This window comes from Rattus norvegicus, chromosome 16, assembly GCF_021556685.1.
Source record: "Rattus norvegicus strain SHRSP/BbbUtx chromosome 16, alternate assembly SHRSP_T2T, whole genome shotgun sequence".
Taxonomy (NCBI): Eukaryota; Metazoa; Chordata; class Mammalia; order Rodentia; family Muridae; genus Rattus; species Rattus norvegicus.
The window spans coordinates 132,067-153,337 of record NC_141549.1 but is presented as its reverse complement, the minus strand read 5'-3'; the positions used below and the strand labels follow the sequence as shown (position 1 = coordinate 153,337).

Sequence of the window (21,271 nt, the reverse complement as noted above, 5' to 3'; positions counted from 1 at the left end):
ATTAGTACATCGCACCCAAAGGGCCACCACTTATCTCCAGCAGTAACAGGTTTCCCTAGGGAGGCTTGATTCCCTCAGAGGCATCAGAAGACATGTCTTCCCCAGGGATAGTGACTTGGAAGCTGGACAGGAGGGGCTCAGATTTCCCTGCTCTGTATTGCACAGGTGGTTCTCCAGTGTCATGTCGTCCTATCGGCTGTGACTAGTATTCCCAAATCTGGAGCCCTTGGTTCCTTCCTGAGTATGTGTCCTGCTGTCTCCCTTTGGAGCACAGCCAGAGCCTGTTCCTTACACAGACTTCCCACCCGTTCGTCTGGTTTTGAGTATATTCATCTCCATGTCTGTAGGACCTAGCAATCTCAGGCTTAAGCCTTGTTGGTTCTCCACCTCCCGACATGGGAGGTCCTCTCCTTTCCCATGCAGCTGAGACTGACCACTCAGCCACGCTTCTTCACATTGAAGCTTAGTCCCGGCCTACCGGAAATGGCATTTATATTGCCTTTTCGTTCCCCACTGGGGACAGAACCCAGATTTACACAGCTCTTTCCCCTCGGAGTTACACCCCAGCCTAACACTTCCTCCTTTTCTCTCTTTGAAAGTGGTTTCTGAGAAGAGGGCAGGCGGTAGGATGAGCTCTGCCTGACAGGTTAACGGAAAATGGTTATCACTCTCTTACCCTGCCTGCCAATTCTTCTTCAGCTAACCGTGGGTTCTCCATTGGGATTGGTGACGTCACGCCTGGCCAGGGACTGCTGAAAGCCAAGTATGAGCTACTAAATGCTGGCTACAAAAAATGTGACGAATACATTGAAGCCCTGAACACAGGCAAGCTGCAGCAGCAGCCAGGCTGCACTGCTGAGGAGACACTAGAGGTGAGACTGCCTTCCAGATCGGCACGGTCAGTTGTCCTGCTTACAGTGTGCTTGGGGATGGGCTAAAAGTCATGAAGAGGAGATGGCAGAGGAGCGAGAAGGGAAGCACCATCTGTTGCAGTCCTGGCCTGTGTTCTTATTTTCTGACAAGACAGGGCCTTTGCTCCATGCTCTCTGGTATGGAAACATGATATCTGTTCTTTGACCTCATGGGGCTGCTCTGACTGTCACTCAGTGCCTCTGCCCTCCCTGCCTCCAGCATCCTTCCATAGACACCAAACTCTAGCTCTCAGTGGGCTGATCATTACCATGGCTTGGGTATGTATAGGGCAGGAAATACTCATGCTGGACGGTCTTACACACAGCCTCCTCACGTGCGAAACTGCTTGGCTGAGTCCTGAGCTGGCCCCATCAAAATCTGTTAACCTCTCCTCTAGAAGCATAAAGTTCTAGAGTAACTGGGGTGCCAGCAGGTGGGGCACCCCCAGCAGGTGGGGCACCCCCCAGCAGGTGGGGCACCCCCCAGCAGGTGGGGCACCCCCAGCAGGTGGGGCACCCCCAGCAGGTGGGGCACCCCCCAGCAGGTGGGGCACCCCCCCAGCAGGTGGGGCACCCCCCCAGCAGGTGGGGCACCCCCCCAGCAGGTGGGGCACCCCCCCAGCAGGTGGGGCACCCCCCCAGCAGGTGGGGCACCCCCCCAGCAGGTGGGGCACTGGGCTTTGTTTTGTTCTGTTTCATGAGAGTCTCACTCTGTAGCTCAGGCTGGTCTCTAATTCAAACTCTTCTGACCTCAGTGTCCTTGAGCCTTGGGATTCGCAAGTATGTGTTACCATATCTCTCTTTTTCTGCCTTCTCTGTGACCTGACCCCTATGCCTTTATCTCACTGTAGTGGGGAAGATAGGCTCTTGAAGCGTTAAGTTTTCCAAGCTGGACGTGGTGGCACACACCTATAATCCCAGTCACGTGGAGGCTGAGGCAGGAAAATGGATAGTTCAAAGCTAGTATTTTATTTTCTCTTCAGATCATATAAATATTTTGCTAAAGAGGGTTCAAGACCAGATTAGGCAACTTTAACAATATTATGACTAAAAAAAGGTGGAGAGAAGAAGAATTCTTTTCGTGATGGGTGTTTGAGACAAGGTTACTCTATGTAAGCCTTCATAGTCTCTAATTACAATCCCGCCATAGCCTCCTGCGTATATATAGTATATATAGTAATCCCCTGGAAGACATTTAAGTCTTACTGGGATGCTTCAAATTACTAGAGTCCTCAATAGGACCAGGACTTCTAGGGGGTTCACCAGGCACCTTAAATTGTGTGTTATGACTGTGCTCATAGGTAAGGGGGCTCCTGGAGTCATCTTGTCACATTCTTTGCTCTTACAAGTTGAAAGCATGCTTGGTGAGAACAGGTAGAGAGACAAGCAGAGTGAGCAGTTCTTCTTCACATGCCACATGTGTCTTTACAGGGCCATGTGTGCATATACACAGTGGGATATCCAGGAGCTGACACAGACAGCAATACACAAGGCCATGTATACATTCTGCTTCATGAACAATTGGACTTTTTGTTTCAGGATTTTATTATAATTAGCTATTCACACTCTTTCAGAGCTCTCCAGAAGAAAGGCCTCTATGCCACTTGGACTTTTTGATTATCAGAGCTCAGTAAACTTCACTGATTGGAAATTGGACATCATTTGAATTTTCTGTAAATGTCACATTGAAGCTTTGTGATCTGTAGAGCCAGAGCATGGCTTCTCACGGACTGCATTTTCTTCCCTGTCCCACTCGCCCCAGGCTCTGATCCTGAAGGAGCTGTCTGTGATCCGGGACCATGCTGGCAGTGCCTGCCTCCGAGAGCTGGACAAGAGCAACAGCCCTCTCACCATGGCCCTGTGTGGTTCCAAAGGTGAGCTAAGCCAACAGGGTTGGATGTTTGTGTGGCCTGCCAGGGGCTTGGCTGAAGAATACAGATATTTGGTACTTGTAACTTTATAGAGGTTCTTCATTTCATTAAGTGCCTGTTTCTAAATCATGGATGACTGAACCTTTGCATTTAGGGCAGTTTAAGTCTTTTGGAGAAACTAGTTGGTAATATGACTGGGTTCCTGAGTTCAAAGGTAATAGATTTAGTGATGTAGCACTATTTCCTTTTTTCTGTTTTGTGGTGTTGAGTATCAAATCTAGGGCTTTGTGCATCTTAGGCAGGTGCTCTATTACTGACCTGTTGTAGCTCTGTCTCAGATGTGGCAAAATGTAACCGTATTTACTCAGACCTGTAAAAGTATCAGATTTCATAATCTGTGCTCAAACTCAGAACCTGAGGCTTCTATTGCTGTAATTTTTGTTTATTATGAAATAGAATTCTAGCTCTCTACCTTGGCTGCCTTTTACCCATTGTTCTACTTCCTGTCCCTGGTGTGCACCTTGGGTTTCCACTCCTCAGTCTTTGCTTCTTTCTCTTGCACTCACTTTCAGATTCCTTCTCCCTGTCCTCCTATGTATGCAAACCCCATTCTGGTGACCATCTGAAAGGTCCCAAAGGGGCTTCCCTCCACCTCACACATGCACATGCCCCTGAGCCCTTTCATTGCCTTCACCTATGTTGCCGTAGCAACCCGTGGACTCCTAGGTTGTGAGCATAAGGGTTGTGCTGTGTCCCATTCTATTTTATCCCCTGTTCTGCCTGGCTTCTGTTACTGTTCTGCATTTTTACATTTTTCTAGTATAATTTACATTCTGACCTGTGCCCTAGGTTCCTTCATTAACATATCACAGATGATTGCCTGTGTGGGACAGCAAGCCATCAGTGGCTCCCGTGTTCCAGATGGCTTTGAGAACAGATCTTTGCCTCACTTTGAGAAGCATTCAAAGGTAAATGGCAGTGGAGGATTGGGAAGGTTTGTCTAGGTTGTCCTCTAGGAACACAGAGCTGTCAGGGTATAATGCCACCATTGGTTTTTCCATGGGATGTTTAATATGATGTGTGGCTGTGGCATTGAGGTCCCCTTCACATCAGTCTTGAAGCATTTGAAGTGCTTGTTAGTGACTGTCGATATGTGAGAGTTTCACCACCATCAATCACAACAGTTCATTTTTAAGGTTTTAGTCCACCTCTTATGTGGAGGTGGGTAGTGCTGGCCCACAATAAGGACGTCTTGAAGGCAGCAGCTTCCCAGGAATGGGTCTGGCACCTGCCGAGTTCCTTAACACTTTGGGACGGCAGCTCCAACTCACACTTCGCTCTCTGAAGCACTCACGTGCACTGGCATTCCTGCAGAGAAGGCCTGTTCAAATCGTTTCTACTGCAGGCAAAGCATACAGCATCTACCAGTTCTTCAGCCTCTGGCTGGGTGTGAGAAGCCTCCAGGGAACATTTTCTTATGTGGATGGATTTCACAATTTTGGATCTTGAACTTCATTTGATTTTCTTCTTTCCTGCTTCTTTTTAGCTCCCTGCTGCCAAAGGCTTTGTGGCTAACAGCTTTTACTCTGGCTTAACGCCTACTGAATTTTTCTTCCACACAATGGCTGGTCGGGAGGGTCTGGTGGACACAGCTGTAAAGACTGCTGAAACAGGATACATGCAGGTAAGTGAGGAAGTATCATTAGCTGCAGAGCAGCAGCTCTGTGTGTGTGACAGAGAGAGAGAGAGAGAGAGAGAGAGAGAGAGAGAGAGAGAGAGAGGAGACAGAGAGAGACAGACAGAGAGAGAGAGAGAGAGAAAGAGAGAGAGAGAGAATATGTGTCTATGTCTGTGTGTTTTTGTTTTTGTTCATGAGCTGTGGTTTACCACCATCTTGGTATTGAAGGGGAACATTTAGACATGTAGGTGCTCCAGAACAAAATAGTAACCCAATTCAGATTGTCCTATGGACCCTGAATGGTAGAGACTCAGTGCCCTAGAGGAAGATGCTCAGCTTATAGCCCAAACTTGTGATTCGCCCTCTCTAGCAGTTTCCTAGCAATGAAGGGTGTGAGGTGACACTGGCCTGGTAGTTACTGAGTAGTTTCTGCCTCCCACTTTGCTACTGTTTGGATCCCATTATTCTCTCTTTCCATGGCTCCCGGGAATTACAGCTGCAGGGTAGCAGGGCTGAGCTAGAGGATTTTTGCTGCACTTAACGAATGGCTGTCAACCTTGACCCTATGTATCTCCTGTAAGGGAGCAGCAGGATTTATTTCCAGATCCTGGTGGAGGTCATTTCCACTCTCCACATATCAGCTCTGTGTGTTACAAGACAGTCTTTGTGTGCTTCTGTTGCTTGGAGCACAGGGCCTCCCAGATGCTAGGCCAGGGCTTTAACTGCTGAGCATAGTGCTAGCCCCACAAAAACTCTCCATGTTTTTTACCGGCACCACTGAAAATTAACAGGCCCCATTATTGGGCCACAAACTTGATTCTGGCTTGCTTCCTGTCTCTCCTGGAAATGCGGTCCCTATAGACCAGGATTGATGAACCAGTGAGCCAAACAAAGGTTATGAGGGTAAAATAGAGGCAGAAGATACATGTTCAAGTCAGAGCCCTGTCTGTGCCGTGTTTGGTATCACCTGGTGCTGTCGGTGCTAGGAGTCACCCTTTGCTCCTGAAGTGTGCCACTTTTCTCAGAAACCCAATGGACTGTAAATGCTTTTCCTATTCCTGCAAGACAAGCCATAACTGAGGGTATGAACGTATGTAATGTTAATTTCTGGAGCAGTGTGTTAACTCAGAGGCAGTGGTTCTGGCAATGGGAAATTTGTTTTTCTAAGGTACAATGCTGGACGCTGGTGGAAGGCTCTCCCAAGCAGAGTTGAGAAATGGTTGCTGCTCTTGGTTTAGATTCTTGCCCTGCTTTCTCCTCCTCTATCCTAAAAACAGAGTTTGCATCGATTCTCTGTCCTGGGTCTACAGGTGTCCTGGCTTGAGTATGTGTAGAAACTATAGTTTGTACCACAGGGAGCTGAGTGGGAAGGCAAAGCAGTTCAGGAAAGCAGTGTGGGAGTTGTTGGGACTGTCGAGATTTCTGTCACACGGAGACTTAACACAGTGAAGACGAGGTTAGAGCAAGAGCTGCCTCTCACTGCACCTGTGGCTCACTGCTCTCGGGCGTGGGAGGCCCTTTGAGGGAATCTCTGATAAGTGCTGTTGAGGTAACTCCAGTGCTTGTAACCCAGGGCTGGGATAAGGCTTGATGATCAAGTGCTTACTGGTGCTCATATGGCCCTGGCTTGATCTCTAGCACCAGGAAAAACAAACAAATAAATGACCTGTGACCTTAAAACTTTGAAAGGCAAGTCTGATTGTGTGGTGTGGAGCAGTTTTCAGTGGGCAGCTAAGCTTTCTTCTCTTCCTGTAGAGAAGACTGGTCAAATCCCTGGAAGACCTCTGTTCCCAGTATGATCTGACCGTTCGGAGTTCCACCGGTGACATCATCCAGTTCATCTATGGAGGGGATGGCTTAGATCCTGCCGCCATGGAGGGCAAAGATGAACCACTGGAGTTTAAAAGAGTTCTGGACAACATCAAGGTGAGATACAGCACTCTGTTGGGGGCTACAGACTTCTGGGGTAGGGGGGCTGTGTCCTGTGCTGGCACTGTTTGTGCTACCACACTTAAAGCGTCCCTCTAAGTCACCTCTACCTGCGTATTAGGTTCCTACCCTTCTCTGAGTGACTCTGTTTTCATTTGGGCACCTGTTAGTCCAAATCAGGTACAAATGGAAGAGGCCTGGTTCCTCTCATCTAGTGGAGTGAACTAGAGATGAATTTTATAAAGAGTGGTATTAGGCAGTAGGCTCTTTTCATATACTAGAGCCAGGAATATAAGTTGGACAGTATTCATCTTGGTTTCAGTTTAGTGCTTTTGACACAGCAATTTTAGTGAGAGGAGGTTGTTCCATTGCGGTGTTTTTTTCCAGTTGTTCTAGCAGTTGCAAACTACCAGTTCAGAATGGGTCAAAATGTAGTAAAACTTTGAGGAAACCCCATGTGCTTAAGATGTGTTAAAATATTTTCCCTCTTGAAATGTTTAATTGGCTGGTTGTCATCTGTAGTCCTGAAGTGGAGGCCAGAGCCTGGATTACGCTGGGAAAGGGCTCTAGCATGAGCCACATCTTTGATCCTTTGTTACTTTTGTTGATTTTCAGGCTAAGTCTTACTTGGCTGCCAACTGCAGCTAAATATATTCTGTAGCTTAGGCAAGCTAGAACTTGTGGGCCACTAGGCCTGGTGACAGCAATGTACATTTTTACAAATATAAAATATTCCAGGCAGTACTAATCCCAACATTTTGTAGGCAGAAGCAGGCAAATCTCTGAGTTTGAGGCCAGCCTGGTCTACAGAGCAAGTTCCAGTACAGCCCTGGCTACACAGAGAAATCCTGTCTCACAAAAAACAAAGAACAACAACAAAACCCCTAAGTAGAAATCTGGGCTGTATTTGAGTTGGGAAGCAGTAGATCCATACTTGCCAATGTAACATGGAACTCGTTAAATAATGTGGGGGTTCCTGATGGGATAGCGCATCCCTATAATCCTTTCACTTGGGAGGGAAGAAGATCAGGAATTAAAGGCCAACTTCCACTGTGTAGTAAGCTTGCGGTCAGCCTAAGCTACACAGGACACTGCCTCAGTCAGACAAAATAGAAGGCAGAGCTTATCTGGTGTTCATTTGCATATGAGATGTTGAGTCCAGAGTTAGCAAAGAAAACCACAGGTTGCTAAGAGCTCACTCTGCAGAATTTTATATCTGGGAAATTTCTCTGCCTAGTCCTCTCCCTTACCCCTCCCCAGGCACATATAACACCATGTTCTTCTGATACTCAGGCAGTGTATCCATGTCAGAGTGAACGTGCTCTCAGTAAGAATGAGCTCACCTTGACCACTGAGGCCATCATGAAGAAGAACGAGTTCCTGTGCTGCCAAGACAGCTTCCTGCAGGTAGGTTCCACCTGGTGGGCCTGAAGCCTCTGACTAGTACCTCCCACTTGTTTTTTTTTTTTTTTTGGTTCTTTTTTTCGGAGCTGGGGACCGAACCCAGGGCCTTGCGCTTCCTAGGTAAGCGCTCTACCACTGAGCTAAATCCCCAGCCCTCCTCCCACTTGTTTTATAAAACAGGGTTTTATTGTGGGAAAATTTGTGTCCCAGGCAGTTTCTCTCTATCCAGAATGAAGAATAATGTCTTGTGTTTCACACAAGTGACTCGTGTTAGAAGGAACCTAGAGATCTTGTCTATGTAATCCTTTTGCCAGCCCCGTGTCCATTTCTTCTTTTTTTCTGCAGCCATTCTGAACGCCTGTCTTCACTGACTGCCATCTGCCTCAGTTACAGCTTCTTTCTCTCACAGATCAGAAACCAATTGAGTGATCTTCTACTTCCTCCTGGGGCCATCACCATAGTGTGCCTTGGCTTGCTTTTTGTTTTTGGCCAGTGAGGACCTGCTCCAGCAGTGTCTCCTCATCTATAATCATGGCTAGGATCAAAAGCAGAGAGGTCGAGACCCCAACCAGTGCTTGCCTTTGGGATTGAGTCCACAGGCTAGTTTTGTGTCTGCAGCAGGACCAGAGGGAAATCCTGGGGAGACCCCACTCCCTGTAATCCTGTGTGGAGGAAAGGTGAAAGGTCTCTTCAAAGTACCACTTCTGTTGGATTTTACCCCAGACGTCATCTTCCTCTTTTGCTATTTAGAGGTTAGAATGGCAGTTTTGTTTTCCACCTGACTATATTAGCTATCTTCTCTTTGCCCTCAAGGACCTTCCCTGAGAAGTAACAGCCATGTGCTGTGTTAGCCTGGCCTACGAGCCAGCAGACGACCTGTTGCCAGCGTACAGCTACACATTTCTGTCCCATTGTAGCAAACACAGGTTCCTCTTCTGGCTGATTCTTACGCCTTTGGCCAGTTTCCATAGGTGGCCTTGTGGCCAGCAGTTTCTTCAGTGAGCACTGGCTCATTTTGTCCACTGTGTCACTCATGTTAAAGACTTGATGATATGACAATGATGAAGCATGTCCCCTCTACCCAGTCTCTCACAATCTGAGGAACTCAGATGCACTAACAGAACTAAAATTCAGTGCTGAGCTCAGCCCGTTCTACAGTTGAGGCAGGTCTGAGTAGCTGGCCCTTGTTCCCCCACCCTGAGCAGAGGCCAGTATGAATGCTTTAGGTGTACCCGGATGAGCGTGAGACTAGCGAGTTGCCTATATGTTGATTTGCCTGCTGAGTGCTATGTGTGTGTCTTCCCCTTAGCATGCGTAGACTCGCCCGCCAGAGCTTGGTGCTTGTATAAGGTTGGGTTCTTCCATGTGACTCTACCATTTCTAGAAACTTCACATCCAGTGTGTGTGCCCCCTAGACTTCATTCCTTTCCACAAGCCCCTGGGAGCGTGTCGCATGGGGAGCCACTGACAGATGTTACTCTAGTGCCTGTAGCCTGTTGTATGGTGTGTGTGTCTGGTTGTGTGTGTGTCTCTGTGTGTGTGTGTGTGTCTGTGTGTGTGTGTGTGTGTGTGTCTCTGTGTGTGTGTGTGTCTGTGTGTGTGTGTGTGTGTGTGTGTCTGTGTGTGTGTCTGTGTGTGTGTGTCTCTGTGTGTGTGTGTGTGTGTGTGTGTCTGTGTGTGTGTCTGTGTGTGTGTGTGTGTGTGTGTGTGTGTGTTTGTCCTCTTTGCCTTCTGCTGTTTGTTCCCCTCGCTGAAAGAGTTGTCACAGCTCCTGGGCCATTAGATCTCAGCCCTGAGCCAGACCACACGTAGTAAGGTGTGAAAGCCACTAATGAGCAGGGTTTTTATTTTTTGCCCTGAGTGGCACAGAGAGAAGCCTGCCCAGTGCAGTGGCTTCCCACCTTTCCTTTGCAGGTTGTCTTTTGCAGTCACTCAGTATCCCAAACCAGCTGCAGGCGACTGATTAGTCTGGAGAATTTTTCTTTTCTTTTCAACATTACTGCCTTTTCATTTATATTCTGGGTGGTGTGCATACTCTGCCATGGCAAGCATATGGGAATCAGAGGACAACTCCTCCTCCCATATGGTCTTGGGGACAGAACTCAGGCTATCAGGCTTTGGGACAGGCACTTTACCCCCCACCCCAACCCATCTCACAAACAATGAGATTTTCTGCCACATCAGTCTGTGAGGCATAATTTTAAAAATTATTTTATGTATAGTGTATTTTGCCTGCATGTGTGTGTCTGCACCACTTGCATCCCTGGTGTCCTTGGAGGCCAGGAGACAGGGTGTCAAGTCCACTGAGACTTCCTTGTGAGTGCTAGAAACCGAACCTGGATGTCCTGGAACAGTAACCAGTGTTTCAACTGCTGAGCGTTCTCTCCAGCCCATCCTGAGACTTTAAGTCTTACAATGTAAAAAAGCTCTTTCTAAAATGAAATCGTTTCTATGTAGACGGAAGTCTGAACTGCAGAGTCACCCTCCTTGTCTCTCACCTTCTCAAAAGAATGACTGAGTTGAGTATCCCAGGCAGTTATGAGGCCTGCAGCTCACCACAGGAGAGACGCAGTGATGTTTAGGGTGACTGCCAATGCTTCCAAAGAGGTCTTCACTGTGGAGTCATGAGGGTTCTGAGCGTGGAATCTTACACCTTGTAGAGTCCCCGAGAGCTATGCCAAGCTCCTTCCTATTGCCATGTGGCTGAGATAAGGGTCCAGGATAACTGATTGGAAAAGGTTGGGTAGTGAGGCCTAACGAACATCTTAAGCAGAGGGCAAGTTTCCCCAGGTAGGAAAGCCCAGTGGGCTCCTTACAAACACAGAGAACCAGCATCTGTGCTGCATCCTGGATGCTGTGTAGTCACCAGTTGCTAAGATGTAGAGTACTGCATCCATTGCTGACTTATGGAGTGGTTTTGCTGTCTAAATCATTGACAATCATTGAAAATCCTACAAATTGGTATGTGTTCCATAATCTTTTCAGGAAATAAAAACATTCATTAAAGGGGTGTCTGAGAAGATTAAGAAAACCAGAGATAAATACGGCATCAATGACAACGGCACAACAGAGGTACTGCCTTCTCAGACTGCTGGGCGCAGAGGTTCACAGACAGAGCGCGTGCTGACCGTGCTCTCACCTTTGTCCTTCCAGCCTCGTGTGCTGTACCAGTTGGACCGTATTACCCGTACCCAAATAGAGAAGTTTCTGGAGACCTGTAGGGATAAGTACATGAGGTAGGCACGCTCACTGTCCTACACTGCCAGGCGTCCACCCAGGACTCCCATGTCCTGGGTGTTCTCTCTGGGTTCAGGATCCTGGCTGGTCTGGTTTCATCTCCGTTGATGGGGTCAAATACTTTGTCCAAAAACAACATAGGGGAGAAAGGTGATTTTTAGCTCACAGTTCCAGGTAATTATTCATGTGGGGAAGTCAAGGCAAGAACTCACCTAGTTTCATCACAGTGACACTCGAGCAGAGGGAAGAGGGGCAGCCATGCTGCCTGCTTGACTCTCAGTCAGGTGGTCACATCACACCCACAGTCGGGAGCAGAGGGAAGGGGGGCAGCCATGCTGCCTGATCGCCTCTGCCTGTGCTCTGGCTTCCTTCATGTTGCACAGTTCAGGTCCCCCACGATGAAGTGATTCTGACCTCTCCCACCTCAATTAATGATCTGTACAGTCCTCCTCGGGCATGCCCACAGTCAGTGTAACATAGATTATTCCCTATTGAGGGTCTGTCTTTCCCCATGAATCTGCGTCAGGTCAGGCTGATGGTATCAATGAGCAAGCGCACTGACCGACATTACTCCAGGCTTTGGACAGATCTGTGCCTCACATCTATTCTCTCCAGTCGGACCCTAACCTGGATGCTCCTAAACAGGAAAGGACTTGCAAAGAAATGTCCCAAATGTCCTGTACCCATAAGGAAGCTCACAGTGTGTATGATAGATTCAAGCTCTCTGACCAACTTCATTACACATAAGAGCAAATCACTTCTACTTACCCCACACAGTGGACACCAACCATGTGTATTTCATAAGCTAATCACATAGAATTTAATCATATTGTCTGCCCCTCTGACCATCTCACTCCATTGATGACACTTGTTCCTCACCTGTGCCAGCCCCTTCCTCTGCCACAAACACTGCCTGGCCCATTGCTCTTTCCACCCTAAACCTGACAGAATTTACATATTTTCCTTTAAGAGGCAGTGACCTGAAGCCCTGTCCCGCACGTTTGATGGCCTTTTCCTTGTTGTGTCATATCTGCTTCTGCACCTTTTCTCCTAGGGCACAGATGGAGCCAGGCTCTGCAGTGGGTGCACTCTGTGCACAGAGCATTGGTGAGCCGGGCACCCAGATGACCCTGAAGACTTTCCACTTTGCAGGGGTAGCGTCCATGAACATCACCCTGGGTGTGCCTCGGATCAAGGAGATCATCAATGCTTCCAAGGCCATCAGGTAGCTGTGCCCTGGCCTGTTTCTTGGGGACCAGTGGTCCTTGTGCTCACGAACGCCTGTGATTTATTAACTGGGAAGTCCTAGTGTCCAGAGGGCAGGTCTACTGTATTGATCGTTGTTTGGATTTTTAGAAAGTGGCTCAAATCAAAACTTGTTTAATTTTATGGCCATTCCCTACATGAAATATAGAATATTACTCAAGCTAGCAGTATTGAGGAATAGGTCAGTAGACATTTCATTCCTTTGGTGGCATTGCTCCGTGCTTGAAGTGCTGACTGATTATTCTCCTGCCTGATTTAGAGACATTCTCTGTGAGCCCCTAGTGATTCGGACAAGTTTTCAAGAGACCTTGGATTAGAAGAACTAGAGAGACATCGTGTTTTTAGGGCTAAAAAATCACTCTGTCTATTCTCTAAGTTTTGTAGTAGAAATAACAACTTAGGAAGAGCTAAAGATAGCAGATCCTGGTGGTAGACCAGCCCCTGTGCACAGCCAGGGAGGTTGGAGGTCTGCTTGCCTCCTGCAGGCTGGTCAGGTCTGACCCAAGGTCCCGTGTTGATTGGACACTGTCCCTGTGAGAACAGAAGGTGACAATGGTGGTCAGAGGAGCAGGGGCATTATTATTGCAGAGGGACAGAGGGAGAGGAAATGGTTCCCTGAGGTCAAGAGCTAAGAGGTAGGTTTTCCCACAAGGGAATTTCGTGTCACAGACACTGGGCCCCAGGGTCTCCTGAAACTAGGAGAGTTCTTTATTGTAGGCCTCCCTGAATCGAGCTCTGGTAAAGTCCTCATGGCTAAGTAGCACTCTGACTCAATGCAGGATGGCTCTGTGCAGTCCAGGTCCCTTCCTGTGTGCTGATCCTTGCTCCTCCTTGCAGCACTCCAATTATCACAGCACAGCTAGACATGGATGACGATGCAGATTATGCACGCCTGGTGAAGGGCAGGATTGAGAAAACCCTCCTGGGGGAGGTAAGGAATCCCTTTTGATGACAAGAGAATGTTGTCAGACATCCTCTCCTCTCCACAGTGCTGAGGATGTGGCAGAGCGGCTGCTGTGGGGGCCTGTGGCTAAGTCCATGTGGCGTGTGTGCCTGTGTAGGGTTGAGACGGGGAAGGGGCCCTGAGGATGGAGGTAACCACCTGCTCTTTGCCATGGCAGATCTCAGAGTACATTGAAGAAGTGTTTCTTCCTGATGACTGCTTTATTCTTGTCAAGCTGTCCCTGGAACGGATCCGACTTCTGAGACTGGAGGTGAGTCATAAGAATGTGTGGATGTGAAGTTCAGCAGCCAGAGAAACAGCATAAAGATTTTGGCTGGTGGTTGTTGATGCAGATGACACATGGCCACCACAGTAAATGACTTGGTGGGTGTAATTTATGTTTACTGCTTTACCTTCACATGTGTTAGGATAACTTATTTCTGTGCATCTTCATGTGGTGTGGAAGGAGCCTGGGCCAGTTCTGTCGTAGTAACCTATGGATCCTTAGCATAGCACTTGGCTGGTTTGCACTGTTTTCAGTTGTGGGTTAACCTGGCCTCTCTTACTGGTATGTGTGGGGATAGATAACGGTTAACTGATAGCAACCTTGGTGGGGGTAAGCAGAGGTCAGCTGCTAATTAAGCCTATTTTAGCCTTGAAAAATCTTGAAGCTTTTCTCAAGTTTTCTCATGTTTCCCATATGACCGTCAGTCCTGTCTTGTTGTATAACTTGTGACTCTGATAACACTCGCTTTATAGGCCTTGATGGAGCTTGGTAGTAGAGTAATTGCCTCCTGTGTATAAACAAGACCCATGTGTTTATCTAGGGATTGGAAAAAAATAAGAACTGAAGGATGCATTTGCATCTGGGTATATAGCATGAAACCCACAAACTTTTCAGCCTTTCTGGCCTCTGTTCTCCAGACACCCTAGAGGTTTCTCCATTGCTTATGTTTGTTTTCCTGAGTTGAGCATGAATGTTCAATGAGAAAAATATTCCTTTTTTTAAGTGGAAAAAATCTTCTGTTTATGAATAAAGCACAGGTATTGAACATCAATACACAATATAGCAACATTTGTGGGCTTGAAGAGATGACTGAACAGTTAAGAGTACTCACTGCTCTTCCAGGAGGCAAGAATTCTGCTCCAGCACCCACATAGATTATCTCAAAACCTTCTGTAACTCCATCTCTAAGGGTCTGAACCCCTCCTTTTGTCTTCATGTGTACCTACAAATAGGTGACATACTTTCACACAGGCATACATAACACATACACATGAATAAAATTTTGTGGCAAAATTGACTCCCCAGACTTCTTAAAGAGTCATCCCGTAATTAAGGAAGAAAGCCATTGCTGTGGAAGTCTGCATATGTCTGTTGGTAACGGCCCTGGCACCCTGCAGGTTAATGCTGAGACAGTGCGCTACTCCATCTGCACATCCAAGCTCCGAGTGAAGCCTGGCGATGTGGCGGTTCATGGGGAGGCCGTGGTGTGTGTCACCCCCAGGGAAAACAGCAAGAGCTCCATGTATTATGTGCTGCAGTTTCTAAAAGAGGATCTACCCAAGGTGAGGTAAAGCATCCTCTGTTGGAGAAACAGCCAGGGTGGAGCTGAGGACTAGGTCACTATAAGACCAAGGATGGCACCCCAGCCCTTCATGGCCATATACCCACGGGTTCAGTCTTGCTCTTCTTAATAAGTGTTTCTGGAGGTGTGGGAGTGTGTGGTGCTTGTGGTACTTGGATCTCTCTACCTTTGGGACCTTAGAATCAAACCTGGGGTTTCAGGCTGTGGGGGGAGACTTATAGACTGAGACTTCAGCCTGCTTTTATATTTTATTCTGCGGCTGAAGCTCTGTCCTTTGGTCTTCTTTCTCCTCTCTCTCCAAGCTGATTGTAGGTTGGGCACTGCTGTCCCCTGGACCGTCTTCCCCTAACCCCAAACAGTGCATAGCCCCTGGATCACACACACTGGGGTGGGGATGGCCGAGAATGACGAGTCAGGTTATCACCCATTCCTCTGCCCTGTGTCTGAGGCTCCTGGGTAGGACCAAGGGGTTATTTCATCTTGAACATTTTATGTTGAATGTAGGTGGTGGTACAGGGCATCCCAGAGGTGTCAAGAGCAGTCATCCACATTGACGAGCAGAGTGGGAAGGAGAAGTTCAAGCTTCTAGTAGAAGGTGACAACCTGCGGGCAGTCATGGCCACCCATGGTGTGAAAGGCACGCGAACCACTTCTAATAACACCTATGAGGTACCATCCCCCTTTGGACCCTTGGCCAATACCCAGCACAGTTCCTGATCCTGACATTTACTTTCTCTAACCCCACCAACTGCACAGCATGTGCTGTGGAAATAGAGCAGGGTTTGCTTTGCACTTGTCTGACACCTGGAGTAGGAGTGGGGTGGATCCTGCAGGGGCTGCCTCTGCTCACTCCATGCTTTTCCTAGGTGGAAAAAACCCTGGGTATTGAGGCTGCGAGGACAACCATCATCAATGAGATCCAGTACACGATGGTCAACCATGGCATGAGCATTGACAGGAGGCACGTGATGCTGCTCTCTGATCTGATGACCTACAAGGTGTGAGACAAGGGAGGCTCCAGCTTGTCAGCAGTCGTGAATTCACTACCTGGCAAACAGCCAGAGAGCTTCTATGGCGTGTGAAGCACACTGGTGCGAGGACTAACCTGGACAGGGAGTAAGGTGTCACCACCAAAAAGCATTAAGTGTGGAAATGGGGCCGGGTGTTCTGGTTAATTCCCAGGGTCAGCATTTCAACACAGCCAATTTTTGGGAGAGAAGTGAGTGAACATGGCTTTTTCCATTTCCTCAGTCCAGTTCTATAGCAAAACTGGCCATTACCAAAACTAGGATGCCACGGCCACTTGGGGTGTTGTTCACTTGTGCTGATTGTTTAGCTGTTTCCAGAGAATAGGGCTGGGGATGTTGCTCAGTCACAGATTGTCTGCCTACCAAGCATGGGCCTTGTGCTTGAACTCCATCAACACACACACACACACACACAGACACAGACACACACACACACAGACACACACAGACACACACACACACACACACACAGAGACAGACAGACAGACAGAGATCTGCCCTGTTCTCAAGTGAGTGTGGGGAAGCTGCAGTCCATCAGTTTTCATGATAACCCACTACTACAATAAAGGGCTTTTAGGACCCAGACGTATAAGTCAGAGGTGGGGAGCACAGTGATGATAAATATCCCTGTCCCTGGCTTCTGTGACAATAGCGTCCCTAAAGCAGGTATCTCAGGTGCGCCTTCTGGTATTTGAGCGCATGTGCTATTTTACTGTGGCTGCCAGACAGGTTTCGTTCCATTTGTGTGTGGTGTATACATGGGTGTGTGTAATCACAAGTGCATTCCTTCATGCATGAAGGTCAGAGTTCAAGTGTGGGTACTGATCCTCAGACATTGACCTTTGACTTTTAAAGCCTTTTTGTTCTTTTTGGCTTTTCAAGACAGTTTGTCTGTATAGCTCTGGCTGTCATGGACTGGTTTTATAGACAAGTCCTGGCCTGGAACTCAGAGACCACCTGCCTCTGCCTTCTGAGTGCTGGAATTGAAGCTGTGCACTTCCATGTCATGGTTTTTAGATGTTTTTATTGGCACATGTTAATGGTGCATTGCCTGGGCTTGCACTTTGACCATTTGGTGTGGTTTTTTTGGAGTCACCTCCGTTTGCCTTGTCTTATTGACTCCCTTCTGCTCGTCCCATTCTTCCTCCCAGATCATCCTCGTTTTCATGTCCCCCTTTGTAAAGGCCCAGTGAATCTCACTATGGCTGCTTAGAGGGTCAGGGTGAGGGAGGAGTCCTTTACAAGAGCACGGGCACCTTACCAGTGTCTATACCACTGGAGAATGTCTGTCACTGACTGTGCCCATGAAAAATGTAAATCCTCACAGAAGGGTTCCTGAAGCCCTCCCTTCCACCCTAAGATGTTGACAGCACCAGTCTTGTGTGTGCTTGGCGTGTGTCCTACATTTACCGGAAATACCTGCATTGCAGTATTAGCTTCACAGAAGGAAGACGCTACCTCCACCCCCATCCCCTTTTTAAAAAAAAACTCAGAGGTTGACTCGATTCCTTGAATAGCTGCTTGGCTGCTTTTGGTGTTTCTGTTGTTGGGATATTACCTGTTGCTTTGCTATGAAAATTCTGAGAGTGACTTCTGACAATCTCTGCTGACACAGGGTGAAGTACTGGGTATAACCAGGTTTGGCCTGGCCAAGATGAAGGAGAGTGTGTTGATGCTGGCCTCCTTTGAGAAGACAGCTGACCATCTCTTTGATGCTGCCTACTTTGGGCAGAAGGACTCCGTGTGTGGTAGGTTTGGAGTGGATCTGTTGTCTCTAGAACCCAGCTGGGCACCTTGCTCTCCTACTTAGTGTGAACTACTTTCAGTGCAGACAGTTTTTGAGTTCCAAAAGAATATATGGATCCTGAGTTGGCCCGCTTGACTAAGCCTACATTGCCCAGGGTTGACAGGCGATGGACAGTGTAAGTACCACAAGGAGGAGAGGAGAGTGGCCTGTGGTCATGCCTCCTGGTGAGACATTGAACATCATTTCAAAAGTCAAGCGCCACAGAGAATGAGGAAAGACACAAGGTGAAGAAAGAGAGAAGAGGGTGGGAGTGGGAATGACTAGAAAGTCAGGCCAGGTGGTGCACATCCCTAATCCCAGGTCAAAAGAGGCAGAGGCAAGCAGAAACCTGTGAGTTCCATGCCAGGCTGCTCTACACAGTGAGTTCAGCCCGGTCAAGGCTACACAGTGAGAGCTTGTCTTAAAAACACCAGAAGGAAGTGAAAAAAAAGTGAGGAGGCTTAGCATGGGAGAGGCTCAGGCACAAGCCAGAGTAGAGCTAGATGTGAGGTACTAGGGCCTGGCACCCACCTGATCTAGGAGGCAAGTCTTTGCTTGAGCTCGACAGCACCCACTTTCTGTGACAGCATGCAGTCTTAGTCCACCTTCTGTCCCCCATCCCACTTTGAAATTGCCCCTGCCTCTATGCCTGTAGTACTCTAAACCAACAGTAGCTCTCCCTGTCTATTGGACTTGGATCAGCTCCTTGCCTCTCTGGTTCTGTCATTGTCTGTGGCATCAACCTGTATTGCATCTGCCTCTTGCTTGCTTCCTAGAGAATCAGATTTCTATAATGGAGACTGTACTTAGAGCTTTTAAAACTGACTAAAACTGTCCAGTGGTGCTGCACACCAGTGATCCCAAGCACTGTGAAGGCAGAAGCAGAGTTTGAGGCCAGGCTGGTGTACAGTGTGAGTTCCAGGGCTTCCAGGGGTAAGCAGAGAAACTGCCTTGAAAAAACGGAAACAGAAAAGAAGAATGAGTTGAAGTGAAGCCAAGAAGGGGTTCTGCACCCATCCCCTCTAGAAGTCAATGGAAACCTCCTCAGTGTTCTGATCCTGTCACTGGTTCCCAGGGCCCTGCACGTCCAGCTGTTTGTCTTCCTTTCTTCTAGGCACTAGAGTAAGGAAAATAGTGACAAACTCATCATCTACTGATCATGTGCAGGCTGCCTGGTGTCAGAGCTGTTTCCCTAAGACTATCTATCCACTCTTGTTTTAGAAATGGCTGAGCTGAATTGGTTTCCAGTGACCTGCAGACTGTGGTAGGCGCTGTCCTTCCAGAGACAGGGTCCCGAGCTTTTGTCCTTTGCTACATGGAGGGGCTAGGCCTCAAATCTCAAGTTTACAATTCTAACTCAGTACTGTTTTCTCCACTCTGTGAATCCTTTCACTAACCAAGGTTCTGGTTGGTTTCAGGTGTGTCTGAGTGCATCATCATGGGAATCCCAATGAACATTGGAACTGGTCTCTTCAAACTGCTACACAAAGCCAACAGGGACCCAAAACCACCCAGGAGGCCCCTGATATTTGACACACATGAATTCCACATCCCTCTTGTCACATAGTTTGTGGCAAGAGGTTGCCATTCCTGACCATGGCTCCTTGTCCTATGTACTGCTGAATGGAAGGACTTTGTTTAACTTGGACAGATGTCTACGTGAACTTAACATGGTTAGACGAAGCCCATGCCCTCAGCAGGAGCTCCTTGATTGGGACGCTGGGATTCTCTTCACTGAGGGGCGTCGACGCTGCTGCTCAACCTGCTCAAGACCCATGCCACCTCTCTCCGTTTCTACAGAAGGTTGTAAGGTGCCCATGCCTGCCCTGTGAGCTAGGTCTAGACCCAAGAGACTAGGACACAGTCCTGGTTTCCCATCGTTCAGTTATGCCAGATTTTCCAATGATGAACTAATGTAAATACATTTTCTTTATTTATTTGTTCTGAGGTATTAAGTGTTTATTGTTATTTTACTTTGAGATAGAGGCTGTAGAAACAACACCATCTTCAAAGCATACTGGGAAAGAACCTAAGAATGTGAGGTCCAGTGTGGGATGGCTAGGCCCTGGTCAGGCCCTGTCCAGGCCCTGTCCATGTAACTGTAAATTACATGAGAGGGAAGCTGAGTTGCCTAGTAACGTGAGACACTTGGGAGGACTCGGTCGCTTGTGGCATCCAAGTAAAGACTGGAATATCACTAGCAAGAAGAGCAGTGGTTCCCCTAAATTCTCTTAACAGCAGTGTTATTTTATTTACTCAGTCTTTTAACAAATGTGGGCCCATGGATATACCAAGACGTATACCAAGGTATTCATCATTTATGCAGATGCTTGAACTTCACCCTGTTCTGATCTATGGTGGGTTGTATGATCTAGTGCGGGTTTCAGGTGTGGTTAAATAGCCCACTAACATCCAATGGATCATCTTGATTTAATCTCTGGCCAGGGAAGTGTGATGTCCCTGATGACAAGGGGCAAGACTAAGCAGCACATTTCCTATTCTGGCACCATCAGTCCTCACTCCCAAATTCAAGTTTCTATCCTGATACCAGCCATGTCTCTTGTTTCCATCAACAGCTTGTTACTGAACTGACCCTCAGAAGAAGTAGCAACCAGGGCATCGTTGTTTGACTACTGACATGGGAAGTGATGACTACATGTGTGGTCTTAAAGGGCGGTGGTATACTAAACACTTTGTGGTATCATTAAAGATGTAAGATATCAAAATGTCTTTCGACACATGAGGGACATTTTAAATACCAGTAATAGGGTTTGCTTAATGACCCCCAAAAACACTTTAATCACTAACTGGCAAGTTTTGTGTTAATAGCTGTGAACGAGACCAGCATTTCATGTTCTAGAAGGATGGAAGGAGGGGTCAATAATAAATGAATCCCCTAAAAAGGGGTTGGGGAGATAGATGACTCAGTGTTTAGAGCTCTCGCCTGTACCAGTGTGAGGACCAGCGTTCAGATCCTCAGGACCCACATGAAGTCTGGCACGGTAGCCAACATTTGTAATCCCAGTGTTCTTATAGCCAGATGGGAGGAAGAGACCAGTAAATGGCTGGAAACTCAAGGACCAGCTATCCTGTCATACCTGAGCACCCTGTCTCAGACGAACACCCAGGTTGTCCTCTGGTCTGGTCTTCTGGATTCTCCTCTGTCTCTGTCTCTGTCTCTGTCTCTGTCTCTGTCTCTCTCTCACACACACACACACACACACACACACACACTGTTTTTTTTTTAAGTAGCTGGAAGGGTAGGGAAAAAACATGATTGAAATGAGTTCTTAAGTATACACCAGAGATAGTAGGTGTCTTAGCATTCTCTTGTTGTGAAGAGACACCATGACCAAGGCAAATCCTATAAAATAAAGCACTTAATTGGGGGGTGGCTTACAGTAGAGGGTTGGTCCATGGTCATCATGGTGGGGGTATGGCAGAAGGGCCGAAAGTATGTGCTGGAGCAGTAGCTGAGAGTTTTACATCCTGATAGCAAGGGGGAGACAGAGAGCAACACTGACCCAGCATGGGCTTCTGAAACCTCAAAGCCACTCTCGGTGACACACTTCCTCCAACAAGGACGTATTTCCTAAGGTTCCAAATAGTTTATCAACTGGGGACTAAAC

At 47.7% G+C, this 21,271-nt stretch overlaps 1 protein-coding gene across 1 annotated transcript in view; it reads left to right on the top strand.

Moving 5' to 3' along the window:
* Polr3a (RNA polymerase III subunit A) overlaps positions 1 to 20,403 on the top strand; it is a 39,023-nt gene extending 18,620 nt beyond the window's left edge. The window contains exons 16-31 of the mRNA NM_001414889.1: positions 700 to 872; positions 2,674 to 2,785; positions 3,632 to 3,750; positions 4,329 to 4,466; positions 6,216 to 6,386; positions 7,683 to 7,796; positions 10,779 to 10,865; positions 10,947 to 11,029; positions 12,085 to 12,255; positions 13,134 to 13,227; positions 13,418 to 13,510; positions 14,644 to 14,808; positions 15,333 to 15,497; positions 15,695 to 15,826; positions 17,472 to 17,604; positions 19,061 to 20,403. Coding sequence (NP_001401818.1) covers positions 700 to 872; positions 2,674 to 2,785; positions 3,632 to 3,750; positions 4,329 to 4,466; positions 6,216 to 6,386; positions 7,683 to 7,796; positions 10,779 to 10,865; positions 10,947 to 11,029; positions 12,085 to 12,255; positions 13,134 to 13,227; positions 13,418 to 13,510; positions 14,644 to 14,808; positions 15,333 to 15,497; positions 15,695 to 15,826; positions 17,472 to 17,604; positions 19,061 to 19,209 — 2,099 coding nt within the window. The 3' untranslated portion in view covers positions 19,210 to 20,403. The remainder of the gene's footprint in view (positions 1 to 699; positions 873 to 2,673; positions 2,786 to 3,631; positions 3,751 to 4,328; positions 4,467 to 6,215; positions 6,387 to 7,682; positions 7,797 to 10,778; positions 10,866 to 10,946; positions 11,030 to 12,084; positions 12,256 to 13,133; positions 13,228 to 13,417; positions 13,511 to 14,643; positions 14,809 to 15,332; positions 15,498 to 15,694; positions 15,827 to 17,471; positions 17,605 to 19,060) is intronic.
* The last annotated feature ends 868 nt before the right edge of the window (positions 20,404 to 21,271 follow it).